Source organism: Arachis ipaensis, chromosome B3, assembly GCF_059453495.1.
Source record: "Arachis ipaensis isolate K30076 ecotype BB chromosome B3, ASM5945349v1, whole genome shotgun sequence".
NCBI classification, from domain to species: Eukaryota; Viridiplantae; Streptophyta; class Magnoliopsida; order Fabales; family Fabaceae; genus Arachis; species Arachis ipaensis.
The window spans coordinates 145,248,821-145,270,474 of NC_142438.1; the positions used below are offsets into that span (position 1 = coordinate 145,248,821).

At 33.5% G+C, this 21,654-nt stretch overlaps 2 protein-coding genes and 1 pseudogene across 7 annotated transcripts; 1 reads left to right on the forward strand and 2 right to left on the reverse strand.

The window, feature by feature from the left end:
* Positions 1-430: 430 nt before the first annotated feature.
* EMB2794 (Tetratricopeptide repeat (TPR)-like superfamily protein) lies at positions 431-4,835 on the reverse strand. 5 transcript variants are annotated; one of them, XM_088509100.1, is made up of 3 exons: positions 2,068-4,835; positions 1,810-1,979; positions 431-914 (listed from the first exon to the last, which is right to left on the reverse strand). In XM_088509100.1, the coding sequence occupies exon 1, from the start codon at positions 4,637-4,639 to the stop codon at positions 2,354-2,356; it is 2,286 nt and encodes a 761-aa protein (XP_088365226.1). In that variant the 5' UTR covers positions 4,640-4,835; the 3' UTR covers positions 431-914; positions 1,810-1,979; positions 2,068-2,353. The 5 variants fall into 5 exon arrangements, with proteins under 5 accessions (XP_088365226.1, XP_016191251.1, XP_016191255.1 ...); XM_016335765.3 differs by having other exon boundaries at positions 431-943; positions 1,810-1,959; positions 2,068-4,802; XM_016335769.3 differs by having other exon boundaries at positions 1,810-1,959; positions 2,064-4,802.
* A 3,500-nt stretch (positions 4,836-8,335) lies between these two features.
* LOC107632114 (Remorin family protein) lies at positions 8,336-11,525 on the forward strand. Of its 2 annotated transcripts, none has more exons than XM_016335764.3 (6): positions 8,336-8,625; positions 8,848-8,977; positions 9,074-9,607; positions 9,811-10,303; positions 10,549-10,630; positions 11,138-11,525. In XM_016335764.3, the coding sequence occupies exons 1-6, from the start codon at positions 8,596-8,598 to the stop codon at positions 11,348-11,350; spliced, it is 1,482 nt and encodes a 493-aa protein (XP_016191250.1). In that variant the 5' UTR covers positions 8,336-8,595; the 3' UTR covers positions 11,351-11,525. The 2 variants fall into 2 exon arrangements, with proteins under 2 accessions (XP_016191250.1, XP_088362645.1); XM_088506519.1 differs by lacking the exon at positions 11,138-11,525 and adding an exon at positions 10,764-10,912 and having other exon boundaries at positions 8,383-8,625.
* A 7,139-nt stretch (positions 11,526-18,664) lies between these two features.
* LOC148572711 (uncharacterized) lies at positions 18,665-19,193 on the reverse strand (annotated as a pseudogene).
* Positions 19,194-21,654: the final 2,461 nt, after the last annotated feature.

A 21,654-nucleotide genomic window follows, 5' to 3' on the forward strand; every position in this document is an offset into this window, starting at 1 on the left:
TCCCAGATTATTCTCATAATATTCTTTCAATTTCTTAATTAATAGAAGATATATCATTACTTCAATACACTAATATTATTTGATATCATCCATGGTTTTCATAATTAATACTGCTCCACTTGTATTAATTTAAGGGTATGCTATAGCACATCACTACCAATGTCGTTTGGCTGTGGTAGTTACTCATTAACCGACCACCATGAGCTCAACTACAATTATTGTCCCACATAGCTTTGAAGTTTGCACTTATCTCTCCACTTGTCTATTACTCGCGGCCACCATCATTTCCATCCTATTTAATGCCATCTATTATTTCCGTGTCGATTATTCGCATTATTGTTAGAATAAAATTATTGTCAGTTGTAGTCCATATAAATCACCAGACCCTGCAGGTTCACTGTATCCATATGTTGAATGAGGCAAGAAATTCTATGACATTATTATTTATCATTATATGATGATGGAATATACAAAGAAACAAATAGCTGTTACAATAGTGTTGCTGTTGCACCTTGTAACTTTGTTACTACTCTTTTCCCAAGTTTCTATCTATTTATGTATCTATCATGAATCCATTTAAATGAAACAACCTATCCTCCTCTTAAATGCTACTCACAAACAAAAATGTAAAAATGTATGTATCTACCTATAATGGCCAATCAGCAATTTTATGAACCTGAAATCTGTTGTGACTGTGTGTGATGGCTAGCAGGCTAGGTTACAAGATTGGGAAGAGAACCTGAGAAGCCTGATCAGTCAATCCATTAGGAAGGTCCACCACAAATTTATTGAAAGAGACCCTTTTGACTCACTTCAGTATAACCAAAGCCTATCCATGGCATTAAGATGAAAAGTTCACTAGGAGGAATAACACACAAGATCATGAAAACTGAAAAAAGCTCCTCAGCTTCAACCTGATGATAAAGTACAACCTCTTATTAGCCTGTTGTCATAAACAAAGAGGTGGTTTTACAAATTGCATCAAAAGGACCGCACATAACGCAGAATATCATTTATGCAGTATGACATACATTTTCACAAGTAAATATGTTTTTCCTTCACAATATCTATATTCATAATTATGATGGAGAAAATGCCAATTCAAACAGATTACAGAAGTAAAGAACTGTACAGCAAACCAGCACTCATAAAAAAGATAGTTGCACTTTTGGAAACAATAGCTTTTTGAAGGCCATAGCCATAAAAGGAAAAGCAATTAACAATTTCAGTAAAATAAGCACCAACAACTGCTTATAAACTCTTTGCATGTATACTCCATTACTAGCATATAAACTCGTGAATTTCAATACCATAATGTTACACTCTTTCAATAGGTTTGGTCCTTGTGCTATCTGTTGTCAATTCCTAGTCAGTCCACGGATTTTGACTTCATAATAGAAGACAAGAAATGGTAAAACAATACTCCAGTCATAATTGCAAAACTACCAATGAAATTTTTATTTAATGAGGGTGCCCTTTTTAGGAGACTTACTTCCCCAGGTCCCTTTACAGGATTAAATTCTGAAATATGAGCGCCAATTCTTGTAAATACAGCATCTATGCTATATTACTCACCTATTTATTCCAGGTTCCAGCTATTATTGTAGCTTTAGTGCTATTTAACCTATTTATTCCAGCTCTTACCATAGCTTTGTATTTCTGTCTTATTCTTCACCTATTTATTCCAGCTCATATTATAACTTTGAAATCTAAACCATCACCAATATCTGATGAAGAAATTAGATGTAAATTACCAGACTTGATGTGTTCACATTAATATATTAACTAAAATGCTAATAGAAGTATCACCTTATGCATGTATGCAGTGAAGAAAAGCATCCAATATGACTGAACTCCTCTACATCTTTTGTGCAAGTGATTTGTTGTTCTGACAATTCTTGCAGGATCACTTTTTGAGAGTCAATGAGACTAGAAGCCTAGTTCAATTTCATAACAGGCCTGCAACAGAATGAATGAGCCTATAAGATGAATGAAGTCCATCAAATATATAAATTGGCAAGAAAATAACAAATCTAAGTATATATAAGAACAAAGTCTAATACCTACAATTAAAATCTTATCAAGCACCAAAGGAAATAAAATATCTTCAAATTAGGAAAGCATCATGTCATGGTAAGCTTGATAATCTCATTCATATATGAACACTGAAATGCAAGATTCGGAAACTGTAGGATTTACGTCATCATGAGAAAATGAGTGCCTTGAAAATGCATCAATTGGAACTGGCCATTGTCATTATAAAATGAAGAACCAAATCCATTCCAATCAAACCATTGAACTTTGGCCCCACATAGGGAACTGGAAACCAGTTATGTAAAATACATTTGCCTTCTCAAGTGCACACAGAGGGAACACTTATATCAAGAGTCGAAGCAATTAGTCCCCTACACATCATATCATTATGAAGTGCCTTAGCTTCATTAATGTCTCCTATCTGATAATATCTCCTCAGCAGACAAATAAGAAGAACCTCATCAGGAATGATGCCCTTTTCAAGCATCTCATAAAGAAACGACTTAGCTTGCTGTAATTGACCACAACGAGAAAAACCTGAGACAAGTGAAGTATAAGCATGCAGGTCTAACTCCATACCCATTTCCACCATTCTATTTTGCACTCTCAAAGCTTCTTGAGGATTTCCCTGCTTCAGGTTCCCATCAATCAAAGCAGTGTAAACTAATTTATCTGGACTGATTCCCTTATCCAGCATTTCATTGAACAGCTTATTGGCTGCTTCAACAAAACCATTTTTATAAAGTCCATCAATTAGAGCAGTATAAATCATTATATTCGGTTGCAGACCAATGCTAGTCATGCATCCAAAGTAATTAACAGCCTGCTCAACTAATCCCTTCTTGCACAAACCATCTATTAGAGCACCAAATGTTACAACTGTTGCTTTGATACCCGATTCCTGCATTTCATGTAAAATATTTACTGCTTCTGTGGTTTTCCCAGCTTTAAGATATCCATCCATAATGGTTGTTTGTGTATAACTATTTGCAGTCAGACCAGACTCCATCATCTCACGTATTACGGCTTCAGATTCTTGTATCTTATTCTGGCTGCAAAGGCTCCATATTCTGGTTCCATACAGCAAAAGATCTGGTTTGAAGTCTTTCTTGTTCATTTCCTCTAAAATATCCTTGGCATTTTCTAGCATCTTAGCTTTAATATATCCATGAAAAAGGGCAGTATAGGTTTGCTGATTAGGAGCCACTCCAGCTTTCAACAATGCCTTAAATAATTCCTCGGCTTCTTTCATTCTGCCATCTTCACAGAGGCCATCCAGCAATGCAGTGTGTGTGACAACATTTAGATCAAGTCCAGCCTGCAACATCTCATTTGCCAGTTTGAATGCTTCATCCAAATCACCTATTTTACAATTTGCATCAATCAGAGATGTATAAGTAAATTCATTGGGTTGAAGACCAACACGTATCATGTCAACAAAAAATTTCATTGCTTCTAGCATCATGCCAGCCTTGCAAAATGCATCAATTAGAGTACTGTACGTTACAACATTTGGTCTTAGCCCTCTTTCCTTCATCTCATGCAAATACTCAAAAGCTTGAGGAATTCTTTCATATTTACAGAAACAATTTATTAAAGAGTTGTAAGTAATGACATCCGGCTCACATCCTGCATCTTTCATTTCCTCAAGTAAACTTATTGCCTCAGCTAAGCAACCTACCTTTCCATACCCATCGATGAGAGAATTATACGTGACTGTGTCTGGTGTAAGACCTGTCTGTTTCATCAGTTCGAAAAAATTCCTAGCAGTTTGTAACTCCCCTTCTTTGGCTAAATAACCTATCACTATATTATATGTATAAACTGAGGGCGAAAGGCCGGCCCCAAGCATGTCATTGAAAAAATTCATTGACGATTTCCCTTTGCCTGACTTTGCAAGTCTATGCAGAAGCTCATTACAAGAACGCACCTTAGGCAAAACCTTGAAGTTTGCCATCTTCAAAAAGCATTGGCTAGCTTCCTCAAGCATTCCCAACTCAACAAAAACACTAAACAAAGTATCAAAAACTCCAAAGCCTGACCTACAAACATTCCTAGTCAACCACAACATATCAAAAAAATCACAACCCGGAAACTCCCCTCTAAGCAAAATCCACTCCCTGATGACTCTCTTTGCATCAAAATAAAATTTCTCACGAAACAAAATGTGAGCCAGGATGCAATAAGACTCTGTAGTGTGGCGAAACCCGGTTCGAGTCCCTGCCAACTGGAAAAACTTCAATGCTGATACGGGGTCCCCTTGTAACTTCTCCAAAATTTTAGGCACCAAAACCGGTGCCAATGCAGAATCAAAGATTCTATCAATTAGAGGACTATCCTGTTGTTGCAAGAAACTACGCACTGATTCAGAAGCAATGTCATCAAAAGAAGGTTTTGAGGAAAAAGGGTATCTGATAACACACATAAAACCGGTGAACCAGATGACGGGACAAGCAAAGTTTGGATTTTGAGATGATGGGGTTAAAGCAGTGAAGATAACAGGAAGTGAGTGCGTAGGGTTTTGGTGAAAGAAGTAAGAGAAGGAGCTTACTGAAGGTGAGGCCCTGCGACCGGTGTAGAAGAAGTTGCGGAGGAAAAGCAGCATCTTCGGCTGGGTTTCTCATTTTAGGGTTCTCACTTTAATGAAGTTCATTGCTTTGATTGTAATGGAGATGGTGATGAGAATTCCGTGAAGAGGGAAACGTTTTTAGGGTTTATGATTCGAGATGCTGATTGGCGAGGTTTATGTTATGATGCAGAAGAACAATGACGAAAAAAAAAGTGGTTAATTGAAAATATACAACTAAGAGTGTCTTTGGATTACGGTTTAGAGACGAGAGTCCGTATAAAATTGATGTTGCAAATTTAATTTTGATAAAATGTAAGTTTATATTAAAATGATTTATGTTTGTCAAATTTTATATCAAAATGAATTATCATAAAAAAAGTGTTGTTTGGATTATACTACTTAAAATCATTTTTAAATAAAAAATTATTAAAATAGACATCAATTTAAATAATTTTTGTATAATATATAACCATTTTAATTTAAATATTTAAATAGATCTTATTAATTAATTTTATAATAAAATTAGTATTTACATACTAATATAAAAATAGCATATAAAAATTGGTAAAATATATTTTTAATTAAAACTAACAAAATATAAATTTTAGAGAATACTAAAAATAATAAAAAATTAAATATTCACTTGGACAGTGATCGAAATAAATAAAAAAAATTTGATAATATTTTTTATATAATATATTTTTAGTACTTTTAGTACTCTTTTTTAGTATGTTATAATTTTTTTATTATTATTTATGATTAATTTTTTATTTAATTTTACTAGGTAATGAAATCAATGAATCATATTATAAAAGTAAAAATAATAATAAATAATACAAAAAGAGAGTTCATATAAATAGAAATAATAAGAATTCTATAAATAATACAATAATATACAAAAGGATAAAATTGGTAAAAGGTAAACAAAGTTTGAGTGATAATGGCTAAAAGTCTGTTGATAAAACGCAGACAAAATTGTTGCTTCTTGTAAACGTGATTTTGAATGTAAAATCATTTCTGCGTTCATGGAAAAAAAATTTGTCAAACTAAAAATTAAAATTTTCAAGAAATTTAAACGTGTTTTTTCTCTTCTAACGCGCGTTTGCCAAACACACCCTACACTAAAAATTTAATAAACCAATTTAAATCAGATGTGTTTAGAGCATCTTTAATGGTAGTTTTAATTTTAATTTTTTTTAAAATTAAGAGTGAGATTTAAATCTGCTATTTTCAAGTGAGTATATAAAATTGAGTATAGGAAGATGATGTTATTTGAGTTATATTTTATTGGTAATTTTAATTTTATTTTGGATCTTATAAGATGACACATAAATAGTTATATTATAAATAGTGATTTGAAATTAAAAGTGAAATAGTCACAACAAAATTAAAAGTGAAATTTGTCTTTATAATATTTAGTCTTAATTCAATTAAAATTTTATATTATTTTTAATTATTTTATCAACATAATTATACAAGTATTAAAATTTTATTATTTTTTATTAAAATAATACTGTATCTCTAAGATGATATCGATTTCATTTTATCAATCAATTTTAATATAATTTTTAATTTTAAATTAATTTACTTTTTAAATGTATAAAAAATAATACTCTAAAAATACTCAATTAAAGATATTCTTAAGATTATTATTAACGAAAAATTTTAAATTTTTATTTTACTAAATGTATAATAATTATATTAAATTAAAATTTTATATATTTCTATAAAATTATTTTAATTGATAATTTTAACCTACATTCTTAGCTAAATTTGTTTTGTATAATTTATAAATTCTTTTCGAGCATATATATAAATCGTAAAATATAGATATGACAGAAATATATTATATAAAAAAAATGTAAACACCATATCTTCTATAAATTCCTTAAAATGTAAATATGATATTATCTCTTCTGTAAAAAGATGTAAATATAACAAATCCTTAAAATGTTGAGGCTTATTTCATATATAAGCTTTTTTGATTTACAAGTCTTATAAGTTGGCACAAGCCCAACAAAAAATACGCATTACACTCCCACATTTAAGAGTAAATAAACACACATTATTCAACAACTTTTTGTTTTCAAAGTGTGCTACTCACCATGCATTATAAACGACTCTTTTTCTTCTTCCTCCATGAAAACGAGTTTCTTGCCAAATTTGAAGATAATGGAACTTCAGAAATACATCCAAAGGATTACAGAAATACACCCAAAGAATTACAGAAATACACCCAAACGATTATAAAAATACACCCAAAGAATTACAGAAATACACCCAAAGGATTATAAAAACTAAACCCAAAGGATTTAAGAAATACACCCAAAATTCGTTGAAGTATACCTTATGCATAATTCAGAACTCTTTCTTTTTCTCCTCCTCATCATTTGCTACTGCTTCTTTTTAAAAAATGATTTAAGAGCTTGATGTCAAAAAACAATGGAAATCGAGAATAACGAAGAAAAAAAATAGAAAAAAGCACGTAAATGAAGAAGGAGAAAGAGAAGGTAAGAAACGAAAGAAAAGAAGAAGAAGAGGAAGATGAAGAAGAACGTGCACCAAGAAGAAAAAGAAGGTGCAGTGAAAACGTGCAGTAATGGTTGAAAAAAGAGAAAGAGAAGGCAAGAAACGAAAAAAAGAAGAAGAAGAAGAAGAGAAAGCAGAACGTGCGTAAGAAAAAGGTGCACTTATAAAGACTTGTATTAAAAAACGCTTGTATGTGGAGAATTTTTCTAAAATTTTACCCTATATATAAAAATTTGATGTGAGAATGAATATTGTGAGTTAATTATTTTTGGTATGATGGATGAAATGGTGTATTAGGTTGGTATGAGTTGAAATGGGTGTATTTCACAAATGTGATGCATAATACAAATCGTTACTTACGATTTGCAAAACAAAAGAAATCGTTATTCACGATTTCATAAATTACACTTTTTTTAAATTAAAAAATTGAAATCGTAACTCACGATTTCCTTTCTTTTTTTGTTTTATTTGAAATCGTAACTCACGATTTCTGTTAACTTTTTTTATTTTTTTGTCTTATTTGAAATCGTTACTTACGATTTCTTTTTATCCCATATCACTGCATTACACCAAAACATCATAATATTAACGAAAAATACCAATAATAACCCAATATAAAAAAAAATTAGCCTATTGTTTGGTGATTTTTAAATAAATATTAAAAAATTAAAACAAACGGTGAATCAGGGAACGACTGATATTAAAATCTCCAATGAGAAGTGCTGTATGGGCTCATCATGCAGCCACATGATTTGGGTCATCAAATTAGAGTCTGACCGTTTTTTCTACATCAAGTACTCGAATCTTATGAACTTTGCATTAGAAGACGAGTAATAATTGCATATAAAGTAACAAAGGTTGTCTCATTAGCCATTACATTATATATGTAGGAGATGGTAATGGAGATTGGAGATGCCTATAAAATAACACGGATATATATATTCACATAATCACATCCATAATAAAAGAAGGGGGGGGGGAGCAAAAACCAAAAGAAACTTTTAGAAACAAAATTTTGTTAAGAAGTATCTTAAAAGCATTGACTACTAAAAAAATTTAAAGTTTTAAGCGAAAATCTTTAAAAATGTAATTAATGAGAACTTAAAAGCTTTTATCTTAAAAACATTTTTATTAGGACTAGGAGTAAATGTCCAGATGACATAATAATAATTTATAAAATGAATAGGGATGGGAAAGGAAGTGGACCACAAAAGCATATGATAAGAGGGAGATGAAGCAGTAAACAAAACAGCTGACACTGAGAGAGTACTGTGTATCAGACAACAACTCAACAAGCCTTGTGTTCGCTTCCATCTCTCTCTCTCTCTCTCTTCATTGCAAGTTGAGACACAAGACAAGCTTGTCACCTTTGCAACTCAAGCAAGCTTCAATCAAAGACCAAAAAGAAAGACACACTGCATTATGCCAAGATTTCATTTTTGATTCAACAACGCCAACCCAATATGGATTATGAAAGGATCCAAAAGCCTCAGGTATTCTATAATCTATTAATCTCCCTCGCTTCTTTTTTTTTTCTGTTTTTTGGGCTTCGTTTATCAGTTTCTAATATTTCACATCTCCCATTGCTAAATGCTCCTTGGAAACTAATAATTATAACTTCAAAGTTGTTTACTTTCCTCGTGTTTGGTGCAAAGTGCATACACTTCTTTTGATCTATTCATTTGGGGTTCCTTGACTTGCCCCTTTTATTGCAGAGTGTTGGAGGGTTTTCCCCAGGAAAATTGAGGAACATGCTTCTTGGTGTGGAGAAGAGCAGGAAAGAAGAGGAAGAGCTTGATTCCACTTTGACCGCGAGATCTCTCAACTCCGACATGGATGAATCTGGTACATTCTCTTTCATGTCATTGTTCTTTCCTCCTTGAAGGTTGGGGAATGGTAAATCTAAAAAAAATGTGGGATTTCTGCAACACTCTTTTGCAGGTGGTAGCAGTTCTGATCACTGTAAAGATGTAGACGTGGTGAGTGTCCTTCCTGAATGTTCAACCTCTAATGTAAAGGATAATGGCATAATAACTTCAAGGCATAGAATACTAGATGATCCTTCCTTGGATTATGATAGTGGGCATGATACTATGATCATGTCCTCGCCAATGTTCGAATTTCAAAGGGCTGAGCGAGCTTCACAGAGAGTGCCCTTGGGACCTTTCTCAAAACCAGCACCATCTAAATGGCATGATGCGGAGAAATGGATAGCAAGTCCAACATCTAATAGGCCGAAAACTGGACAGACTCAGGGGCAAGGTGGGCAAGTAGGATCTCGAAAGGTACCTGGTCTTACCCATGCAAGCCGCCAGTCTTCTATGAAGGTTATTGTTGAAGTTCCAGACCAAAAAGAAATTGGTTTAGATGAACCAGATACCAAGCAAATGGATACAGATCAAACTAAGATGGAAAGTGGAGGACACAAGTTTGTGAATTGGGAAGCCGATCCCTATGCCATTGCAAATTCTTTCGGTAGGTTTTTATGCACATTATATACTATTTCAAAACTCTGTAGGAATGCTTGAGAAGTTTGTTATGGTTTTCAAACTCTTCTAGTGATGGTTTCTTATAACTTGAAGGTGCTAATACTAAAGAACACATTCACTTTTAAAGCATTTAAATCAGCCATGACAGTTTAGTTTTGTTGTTAACTTTATGCTAGTTGATATTGGCAGTTAGTCACAGCCAGCATAGTTCATCCATTGCCATTCAAAGCGCAACAACATTCGTTCCTCCCCCTTCAACGGCTCGGTCTGTATCAATGAGAGATATGGGTACAGAAATGACCCCTATTGCTAGCCAGGAGCCATCAAGGACAAGCACACCCTTGAGGGCGACAACCCCAACTCGAAGCCCAAATTCTTCCCATCCTTCTACTCCTGCCAGAGCTGCTCCTGCATCACCTTTAGCTGATCCTTGCAATGATCATCTAAGTCCCAGCAAGAATGAATTATCCGAAAAGGAGCTACAAATGAAAACCAGGAGAGAAATAATGGCCCTCGGGACACAACTAGGCAAAACAAACATTGCTGCTTGGGCTAGCAAAGAAGAGGAGGATAAGGATGCATCCACTTCACTGAAAAATAAAACAGCTGAACCTAGTAGGAATGTTGTTGAAGCACGAGCAGCAGCATGGGAGGAGGCTGAGAAGGCCAAGTATATGGCCAGGTCTTTATTTATTCAGTTTTTGGTTTCGGTTATATAAACTCTATTGCTGTTGGATATAAAATCATTAATATTTCTTTATTAGCTTATGGTTTGAGGATAGCTGGTATGACATGACAATCATCTGGCTAGGAGTTTAATCCTAGTTGGTTCTGTGGATTTGTTTCTTATATGTCAGAAGTGCATTTTGTTTTTTATTTTTCACCCAAAATTTTCTCTGAAAGAAGTGTGTGATGTTATACACACAGGTTTAGGCGTGAGGAGATGAAAATTCAAGCATGGGAAAATCATCAGAAAGCAAAAACAGAAGCCAAGATGAGGAAAATTGAGGTATTTACGGTCTGTTATTACTGCAACTTTCTTTCTACATGAATCTTTTACTTAGCTTTTTGGGGTAACATTATGGATGTTATCCTTTAATCTTCACATTAGTTCCGAATGAAACTACAAAACCTTTTGCTAGGGCCTGCTGCATAGATGATACGACGATATTAGGTCCTATTGTAAACCATGTCTACAGATAAGTTATTTAAATCTAACTCCTTTATGCTTTTAATAGTTTGTCTTGATTCTTCTCTACCTTTATGTATGAATAAGCTTTAGTAAAATTTCAATGAGTGGTTGGAGTCATGGAGATGCCATGTGCTGTTGTTCTGTTTTGGTTAAGGGAGCCTTTGAATTTTGATTGTCCAAACATCAAATCTCAAGGGCTCTTGCATGCGAGGGCATGTTAAAAATAAAGGACATAACACGTACATTAGAACCGGAAAATAAAGATGTTAGTGTTTTAGAGCAATGGCTACACATCATGTAATAAAAACAATACTCTGGTTGCAGGTAGAGGTTGAGAGAATAAGGAGCAAAGCACATGATAAGCTCATGAATAAACTAGCAACTGTAAGGCACAAGGCTGAGGAAAAGCGAGCATCGGCGGAAGCCAATAGAAATCGTGAAGCTGCGAAAACTGAAGAACAAGCATCGTATATACGAAGAACCGGCCATGTTCCTTCCTCATATTTACCCTTTTCTTGCTGCAGATGGTGCTCTTAAAAGAAAGCAAGCACAGAGTTTCATTGTTCTGTTGGTATGCAATGTGTTTTTGCTGCTTACTTCTAAGCATGTTAATTATGCCTCTTGTATTACCCTCATGGTGTAAGATGACACAATGGTTTGCACTTGTGCAGAGAAATTGCAACTTGGGAGAGCGCTCTTGTTTTCTTGTTTATATACCTACTTTTTATTTTACATATTTCTTCTAAAACTAGCTCATAGTAAAGATATAGCTTCCAAAAAATGTTCTAATCATAATCCTGAATATTTAATAAAGTAAAAGTTAAATGTGATCAACTATAGTCTAGTAGTTAAGAATTGTTCATACACAACCTTCATAAAAATACCAGATTTTATTCTCTACTATATAGAGGTATAGACTAGCAATGAAGAGAGTCTTTAGGAGTGTATTTATTCAAGGAAGGTTAAATCATTCTTTAAATAAGGCACCCACTCTCATTATAGACCTTCCAAAAAAGGAGTCATATATCGTGTTTATGTAAATATTCGTTAGTGGTTTATTAATAGGATATGGCCATGTGGGGGCACATATAAGTTTTTTTGGCATATAAATTTATATAAGTTGGTCCAAATTCAATAAAAATAATCTATCAGTTTAGATTGTGTGTAAATACATATTTCTCCAACTCTTGAATAGCGCAAAAATCATTATGATAAACGGTTCTTCTCTCTCAATCAAAATCGCAACCCTCAAAATTCAAACAAGCATTAAAATCTCTCAAAATCGTTGCGAAAAGTGAAAGAAATTTCGAAGCTGAATTCAAAAATAATTACGAAAAAATGAAATAAGATGAAGAAGAAAAAGCAGCAGAAGATGAGGAGGAGGAAGAGAAAGAGTTTTGAATTATGCGGAACTTATCAGTACAAAAACACCGAAAATTCTTAAACAATACACATAAATATCTTAGTTTTACACCAAAATTTGCTGCAAATGCACAAAAATGTTTCCTTTAATGCTGTATTTTTTTCTTCTTTTATCTTTATTTCTTTGTTTCTTTTAGTTGAATGAATGTAAGTTCATCATCTTCCAAGTAATTTTGCAGTATTATGTGTTTCTTCTTCTTTTCTGTTTGATCTTTTTGTTTTTATTCTTATTAAGAGAGTAAAACAAGAAACTTGAGAAGGTAAAATAAGAAGGAAAAGATGAATAAGAAAAAAAATGGTGATGATGATGAAAAAAAAAGAAGCAGCAGAAGATGAGGAGGATGAAGATGAAGAATTTTGAATGATGCAGAACTTATCAGTACAAAAACACCGAAATTTTTTAAATAATACACATAAATATCTTAGTTTACACCGAAATTTGCTGCAAATACACAAAAATATTTTCTTTAATACTGTATTTTTTTTTTATTTCTTTCTTTTTTTTAGTTGAATGAATGTATATTCATTCTCTTCCAAGTAATTTTGTAGCATTATGTGTTTCTTCTTTTTTGTTTGATTTTTTTTTTTGTTTTTATTCTTGTTAGGAGAGTAAAACAAGAAGAAACTTGAAAAGGTAAAATAAGAAAGAAAAGATTAATAAGAAAAAAAAAGAAGATGGTGATGATGATGAAAAAAAAGAAGAAGAAATAGCAGAAGATGAGAAGGAGGGAGAAGAAAAGTTTTGAATTATGCAGAACTTATCAGTACACATACATTGAAAATTCTTAACAATACACATAAATATCTTAGTTTTATACCGAAATTTGCTACAAATACACAAAAATATTTTCTTTAATGCAGAATTTCTACATTACATTCAATTTAAACCATCAACAATGAACAACAATTTTCACAAACAAAAACAACATTTTCACCTACAGAATCATAAACTACTAACGAAAACATTAACTAGAATCGAACCACACATCAGCTACTTGGTTGGATTCAAAATAATAATCCATTCTGGTTCAATTGACTATCTGAACTTGAATCATTCATTATCTTCAACAATGAGAGAACTGTTTAAAACTGATTTCATAGCTTAATTTTAAAAACATAGAGAACGAAGGAAATCGCAAAAAATAAAAAAAAAAAGAACGCAGAGAACGAATGAAGAGAAACGTAGAGAAGACAGAAATAGAAGAGAACGTAGATCGAAAACACTGGAAAAATTCAAAAATGGAAACGAAATCCTTTCAAAAAAGACAGTTATATATTCGCGCATTAATTAAAAAGTTTGTTAGATAATGGTGCGTGAAGTGAATTAGATTAAAAAAACTTGTATAAAAAAATAACTTGTACGTAGAGAATATTTGTTATATAATACATTGTTGATCTAATTAGCAATATTATGGAACCATGTAATAAACACCCAAATCTTGCAAATATTTTTAACATAGAAGTACCTACCTAGTGGATAAAGTATTTACTTATAAGTGATACTACTGGAATAAAATCTTAAGTATTATTATTAACTTTTTTTTTAGGGTTAAAAAGGAAACTTTGGAATTGAATGTGTATTCAATTCTACTCCGTGTATTGACTAAATTTTTTTTCTTTTTTTTTTTTTTATAAGATAGTTCAGCACAATAAAGTCAAATGACAGATAAATAGAAGGGTTAAGTTCGATTTTGGTCCTCCAACGTAGAGGTCGAAAATCGGAATCGTCTTTAACTTTTTTTTTGCTATAAAATAATCCCCAAAATTTCAGTTTGTTTTAAAACTGTCTTTTTTACCAATTTTATTTTTTTATTACCAAATTATCCCTCATTAAAAAATTATAAAATAAATAAAAACAAAAGAGGAAAGAAAGGGTACAGAGAAGCAGGGGTGGGGAGAGAAAGAACGGGGGGTGCGGCGCGACAAGGGGGGGAGGGAGGAGGGGGGGAGAGAAGGGGGACGAGCTCACCGCCGCCCCACAACTGTCCGCCCGCCGCCGCCGCCTCTTCTTCTTCTTCTTCTTCCGCCATACCCGCCGCACCACCGCCCGCTGCCGCCTCTTCTTCTTCTTCTTCTTCTTCTTCTTCTTCTTCTTCTTCTTCTGCCATACCCGCCGCACCATCGCCCGCCGCCACCTCTTCTTCCGCCATACCCGCCGCACCACTGCCCGCCGCAGCCTCCCCTGCTTTACCACCGCCAGCGAGCATCCCTGCTTCCCCTCCCCTGCTTCACCACCGCCATACGCGCCGCTTCTTCTTCTTCTTACCGCCGACCCCACCGCCACACTGCCACCCGCCGTCCGTCGCTTCTTCTTCTTCTTCTGTGAATTGGATTTTTTGTAAAATTTGTTGTGGAACATTGTTGTTGCTGAAATTTGAATTTGGAGTATTGTTGTTGCTGATTCTAGATTCTTGATGATGATGATGATGATTTTTTGAGTTGAGTTCTTGTTTGTGAGTTTGAGTTCTGGATCTGAGTTTTGGGTTCTGATGAGGATGACGATGATGATGTTGATTTTCTGAGTTTTGGTTGGTGTAATGCAGATGGTGATGGAGTGGTAGTGGATGGGGGGTGGTGGTGGTGGTGGTGGTTCTGGTTCTGAGTTCTTATGATTCCATGATGATGATGATGATGATGGTGGTGGTGGTGGTAGGTGGTGGGTGGTGGTGGTGGTGGTGGTGCTTATGCTTGTGTTTCTGCTGGTGCTTTGCATGATTTTGGGGAAGAAGGGATAGGGCCATTTTGGTCCGAAGGACGGTTTTAAAACAAACTGAAACTTTGGGGACCATTTTGTAGCAAAAAAAAAAGTTAGGGACGATTCTGATTTTCAACCTCTACGTTGGGACCAAAATCGAACTTAACCCTAAATAGAACAAAACATAAAATAATAAAATACAAAAATTTTTTTTGTTATTTTTAGTATTGTCATCAATAATAAAAAGAATTTATATCATTCTATTTTTTGTAGTTCTGAATTGATTTGCTGATAATTTCCTCCACACTTACTTTCTTATTCTAAACAATTTTTCTATTTCTTTCTATCCAAACGATTTCAGATAATTACAAAAAAATACACCAATCATTTCTTGTGTACCTCCTTTTTATTGTGAACTCTTTTTCAATTCTCAAAGTGTTCCTTTAATATGTTTGAGAAGGACCATAGCATGCGAAAAATCAAATAACTATTCGCACCACACGTAAACTTGCAGCCAAAAATAAGTAGTGAATATATTTTACATCCTTTTTACATAAAGCACAAATATTATCTTGTTTATTAACAACTCTTAATCTACTCATTTTTTTTTTTTTGTATTCACTTTGTCTATCAAGACAAACCAAGGAAGCAACTCCATTCTTGATGGAACTAAGTCTTTTCAAATAGTTATAGTGAAACTATAACTTATGACCTCTTTCGAGAATATTTCTACTTGCACAAAAGAACTAGTAGTTTAACTGGTCTTAAAGTATTATGTAATTGATTCACTCATTCTAACTTCTACCGGTGTAACTCGCATCTTCATTGAAAATTCTAAATCCACTCTGATACATTCTAAAATCCACAATCTCTTATGACAAATCTTCTTTGATTTAAAATAGAAAAGAGTCTAAAAAACAACCTTTCAAAATCTCATATTATAGTAAGACATCTTTCCAAAATTAAATCTTTTTTCCATCATCTATTTTTATAGACAATTTAATAATCATTTTATCTCTCACATGTTATTTTTTAATCAAATAAATATCCTTTTAAAGATCCTCTCTAACTAATAATGTCTAATTGAATAACATCTCAATAAAATTCAAATTATTATAAGAGTATCCCACATTTTTTCATAATGAATAATCTTTTTTTTTTAAATAAAGTCATAGTATTAGAGTCTAAAAACAAAAAAAATCTTGTCACCTACTCAATTAATATATTTATAGATTTATATAGAAAAAAATCTATTTCACATAATCTTTTTATCAATATATAGATTTTCCTAGAGCAGAATGTATAGTCTGGTTTAAAGAACATTACAACGATAGTAGTTAAATTTTTTATTTAATTTAGACTAAATCTGACTATTTTTTAATTTAAATTTGTTATGATTGTATTTAATTTTTTTTTTTTAGGATTAATTTCTACAAACAAGTGTTTTACATTTACAAGCTTTACAAATCTGAACGAAACTCACCCATTAAACGCGCTGCTTATGTTACGTGCCTTTTTAACAGAATTTAAAATCAATTCAAATCAATTAACGCACAAATATATAACTTCTATTTTTTAAAAGATTTCGTTTCTTTTTTCGAGTTTCTTGCCAAATTTGTTGGATCTCCTTCGTGCGTTCTCTCTTTGCTTCGTTTTTTTCGATTTTCATAGTTTCTGAAATCAAGCTTTGAAATCGTTTTGAAGATAATGGAACTTCAGAAATACACCCAAACGATTACATAAATACACCCAAACGATTATAGAAATACATCCAAACGGTTACAGAAAGAATTACAGAAATACACCCAAAGGATTACAGAAATACACCCAAAGAATTACAGAAATACATTTAAAGGATTTAAGAAATACACCCAAAACAGGGGGAGATAGTATATTTTTTCTTGAAATCTTTTAATGTTTTGCTGGTTAAGGATGAGGCTAGGGCTTTCAAAATGGGATAAACCCATCGGGCCTGCCCGTTTACCCGTTTAAATAGGCGGGCTTTGCCTCTAAAATTAAACCCGTTTAAATTTCGGGCTAAACGGGTTGAGCCCGATTAACCCGAAAAAAAATGACGGGTTAAACGGGTGGCCCATTTAATTTTTTTTTTTACATTTTTTTTAAAAAGTAACACTTTTAGCTAATATTTCTTTCGATCTGACCCGAAAATCCGACCCATTAACTAAAAAAATACATATTTTTTAATAGTTTTTGACCTAAAAGTGGTATTTTTTATAAAAAATATTTTTCAAAAATAAAATAAAATGATAAACGGGCTGACCCGTTTAACCCATCAGACTTACCATAAACGGTTCAGGCTAAAAAATTCTAGCCCGCGAATAAAGCGGGCTTAAACGGGTTAGCCCGTTTAACCCACAGGCTTACCGGACCAGGCCTAAATGGGCCGGGCTAGCCCGTTTGACAGCCTTAGATGAGGCACATGGCAGAGACAATCTAAAAGAAAAACCTAGAAGAACAGTAAAACAGTACCTTAAATAATGTTTCTTCCTTTTTTCTGGTGATTTTTGATGGAGATTTGTATCTCTTCTTCTTGATTTCTTCTACTCTTCGCGAGGAGTTGAAACGTTTCTGCAGAATCGTAGTAGTTTGTTTCGAATGTCCCTTGAATCTTGATGGTTTGCGTTTTGATTGAGGAAGAAGAGGAAGAGTGAACGTGTTGTGAAAGGGGCGCGTGTTTTTTTCTTGGACTTGGAGCAACTTTTATAGCTTGTAAGCCAAAAAGGCTTGTATGTGTAACAGGCCTCTTTTTTTTTTTTTTTAGGTAAAACCTCATTTTTCTCATCCTTGAATTCAGACAGTTAAGTCGCATTGAATTTTTATTAGGAAACGAGATGCCATGGCTTTTACGATAAGCTGACCAAGTTAATAAAATTAACTTAGATCCCTTATATCAACCCTCTTATTATTGGATTTTTTTATTTAAATTAAATAAATATAGTATTTATCGAAATAAATAAATGTTAAAAAATTTACCAAAATACATCTTCAGTCACATTTTGGATACAGAGGGTCTTTTGCCAAAATGGCCACATTTCGAGTACACTGACTCCGTGCTGTGATACGACGTTTATGAGACATATCTCGGATGCAACTGTGATATAAACATAAGCATATATCACATACACTGCATCTAAGATACGCGTGTTTTTTTATTTGAGCCAGTGCATCCGAGATACATACGATGTTACGGGCTTATTTTTTATATATAACATTAGAATATTTTCGTAAAAAAGCATATATCAAAATGGATAAACAAATAGAGTCATACATGAGTAATGCACTAAAAAGAGTCATACATGTGATGGAGGTCTAAAAGCATAAGTAATGAGCAAAATACATAGTAATAATGGTAACTAACACTGTCCGACGGCAGGATCCAAATGGTGTCCAGTCCCACATCCACGAAGATGAGACACCCTGGGAGGACGGTATGGACGAGGACGAACAACTGGCTGGCTAGCAGTGGGTGGTGGCCGCTGGTGTGGTGGTGGAAGAGGAGCTGCTACAATCATGGGATGAGGCGTAAGAGGTGGTGGCCAGACAGAACTGGACAGAGGTGGCTATGGTGGCAGGGATGGAGTCTAATAGTAGGGTGACAGAGCAGAACCAGACTGGTGCGGTGGTGGAGGACGAGTCTGATAACACACTGGAGGAGCTGAACCAAGCTGGGTGGATACACCGTTCGATGTCCCAGGTATGTCGGTATCGTCTCTCTAATGGCGATAACGGCTGGCCAAGTCATCCATCACATCACCATTCGCCCCGATGATTTGGAACATATCATCGATGTTTATCTCAATATTAGATCCAATGTCGAACTAGGGCTGGTCCCAAGTGGTGTCATCAGTCGGGTGGTGACTGGGGATGGAGGTACCTAGCATAAGCCTCGTAGCCACGTTAACTTCATGATCAGCGAAGAATGCATCGGACGGCTGCCCTGCATGTGCATCGAGAATGTCAACCTCAGGTATATCCTCCTGTCGTGCGTACTCAGCCTCCTCGTCTAACAACTGCTGATCTCCGTCACCATGCTGAGGATCCCCCACCGTCCCAACGGGCGCGCTAACTGCATGCTTGCCGTGCCAGTCTTCGGACATCATCGCGAGGTCACCTCCTCGCCCGTCACCTCCGATCTGGGGCATCCCGTGGTAACTGTATCTCATCTCTGTGACCAGGGACTGCAGGGATGATATCATCCGGTGGGACTGCTGCTCTGGGATCGGCCAGGATGTCATCACCGAAGAGATGTCACCACCTGCTTCCCTCCCTCCGGCTGTGGTGGCGGCCTGGCGCTCAATAAATCCTCAACCCACTCCTATGTCGGGTGTCCGTGTCACTACTGGAAGTCTCTGGTACAACCCCCAACGAGCTCTCCAGCAGTGCGCAGTCCAATGTGGTAGGCAACATCTTGGAGCGTAATGCTGGCCTCACCCTACAGAAGGTGAAACGTATGGGTCTCCGGCCTCCACCGCTCGACAAATGCAGAGATCAAGGAATTGTCAAACATAAAATCTCTCAACTCTATTGCATGCCCAAATCCAGCCTCCCTTATAGGGCAACAGGATGGACAGCGGGAGACCGAGTGTCACACAATGTGGCAAAAGTAACCATGATTTCTGCAATTCTCAAAACAGATAACTAGCGCATATTAATTACATCTAAACCATTAATTGTCCCTAAAAATTACTAAAACTTAAAACACACCTACATAAGCATTTACATTAAATTTAACAGATATACGTATTCTAATTCACTAAAGACTAAGAATCTATACCTATTAGAAAATAACTAAAAATCTACAAAATTAAACCTATTATTAACTAACAATAAAAAGGTTAAACTACTAACCTCAAAATTCAACGCTACAGTTACGTGTCAAGTGTTATTCAGTCTATTGATGTCTCCTTCGCGGACATATTATTTGGAGGCCATACCTCGTGAAGGAGCTCACTTTCACACGTTCAAAAACTCGAAAATTTGGAAAAACTTGCTCTAATCCACGTTCTTCTTGGATGTTGTGCCTTATATATGTCAATGGGCGTATCTCGGATGCTGTGCCACTGTCTTGGATCATCGCTAGTATCTCGGATGCACTGGCCCAAATAAAAAAACACACGTATCTTGGATGCAGTGTATCCGATATATGCTTATGTTCATATCACAGTTGTATCCGAGATATGATTCACAAACGTTGTATCACAGCACGGAATGAGTTCACTTGAGATGTAGCCATTTTGGCCAAAAACCCTCTGTATCCGAAATATGACTCACAATGTATTTTAGTAAATTTTTCGACGTTTATTTATTTCAATAAATATTATATTTATTTAATTTAAATAAAAAAATCCCTTATTATTTCATGTAATTTTTATATTTGCTGATTTCTCTTTCATTCACAAATTCTAGGCTATCCTTGCAATTCGGTCAAATTATGTTAAATTGAATGTACTATCGTGTCTCCAAAAATGCTGAAAGCGTGGAGTGAATACCAACCGTTAATTTGAGACTTCGGGTCATCAAATTTACGTTGTACTTTGTAACGAAACACTTACCTTACGAGGGGACAAATTTCCTACATGAAAAACAACCCCTTTTTTTTTTTTTTGGCTTAGCTAATATCATGATAAATTTATTATTAATAAAAAATATTTATTCAAAATATAAAAAGTTTAAATTTTTTATATATTTATTTTATTTTTATTAAATAAAATATTTAAAATTTTTTATTAATAATAAATTTATTATGTATTTTAAAATATATATTAACTAATTTTTTAATAATAATTTATCTTATTTAATATTTATTAATTTTAATAATAATTAAAATAAATATTTAAAAAATAAATTTTGAATATTTTTTTAATTTTTTTAATATTTTATATATATATATATATATACTGTGGATTTTAGTATAATAATACTAGAAAAAAAATTAGCCAAAATTTATTTTATTTAATATTTATTTATTATATAGTGCATTAAATAAAATCAAAAGTAATAAGTTTGGCTGTCTTTTACTAAAAAGTTTTATTTCTTAAAACTTTTCGATGTTTGGTGTGTTTATACTATAATAATTATTGACTTATTATGATGATGCAAGTGTTATTAAAATTAAAATTATATTTTTTATATTTTGATAATTTTTTTAGTAATATTTTTCAAAAAATATTGCTAAATAATAAAAAATATTATTTTAATTTTAATGACGCTTTTTAAAATATTATAATTACCATAATCACCATAGTACAAATATACTAAAATGATTATATATAATAAATTATCAAATCAATTATTTTGTATTTATATATATTTATACATATTGGTCTATATATTTTTAATTAAATAATTAATAACTAAAATGATCAAATTTGTTAGGATAATCAAATTTATAATAGAAAATAATCAAATTTAGTTTATAATAGGATAATAATTTTTTTTAAATATCAAATACATATTTTTATATATAATAATTAATTTGAGGCTAATTTTTAGTATATACAAATTTGATTATATAACTCTGTACTCAGGAAGAATGAGAGAAAGAGAGAACGGGAGCAGAGTGTTTAAGGGTGAAATATGGTGAGAAAGATGGCCATGCCATCAGAAGAGATAAGGGGGAGAGCGTGTGAGGGTTTGCATAGATGTGAAGGAGAGATCAAGTAAGGGCAGCCTTAGTTCTATGTGACTTCCAAGATTTCTTTTC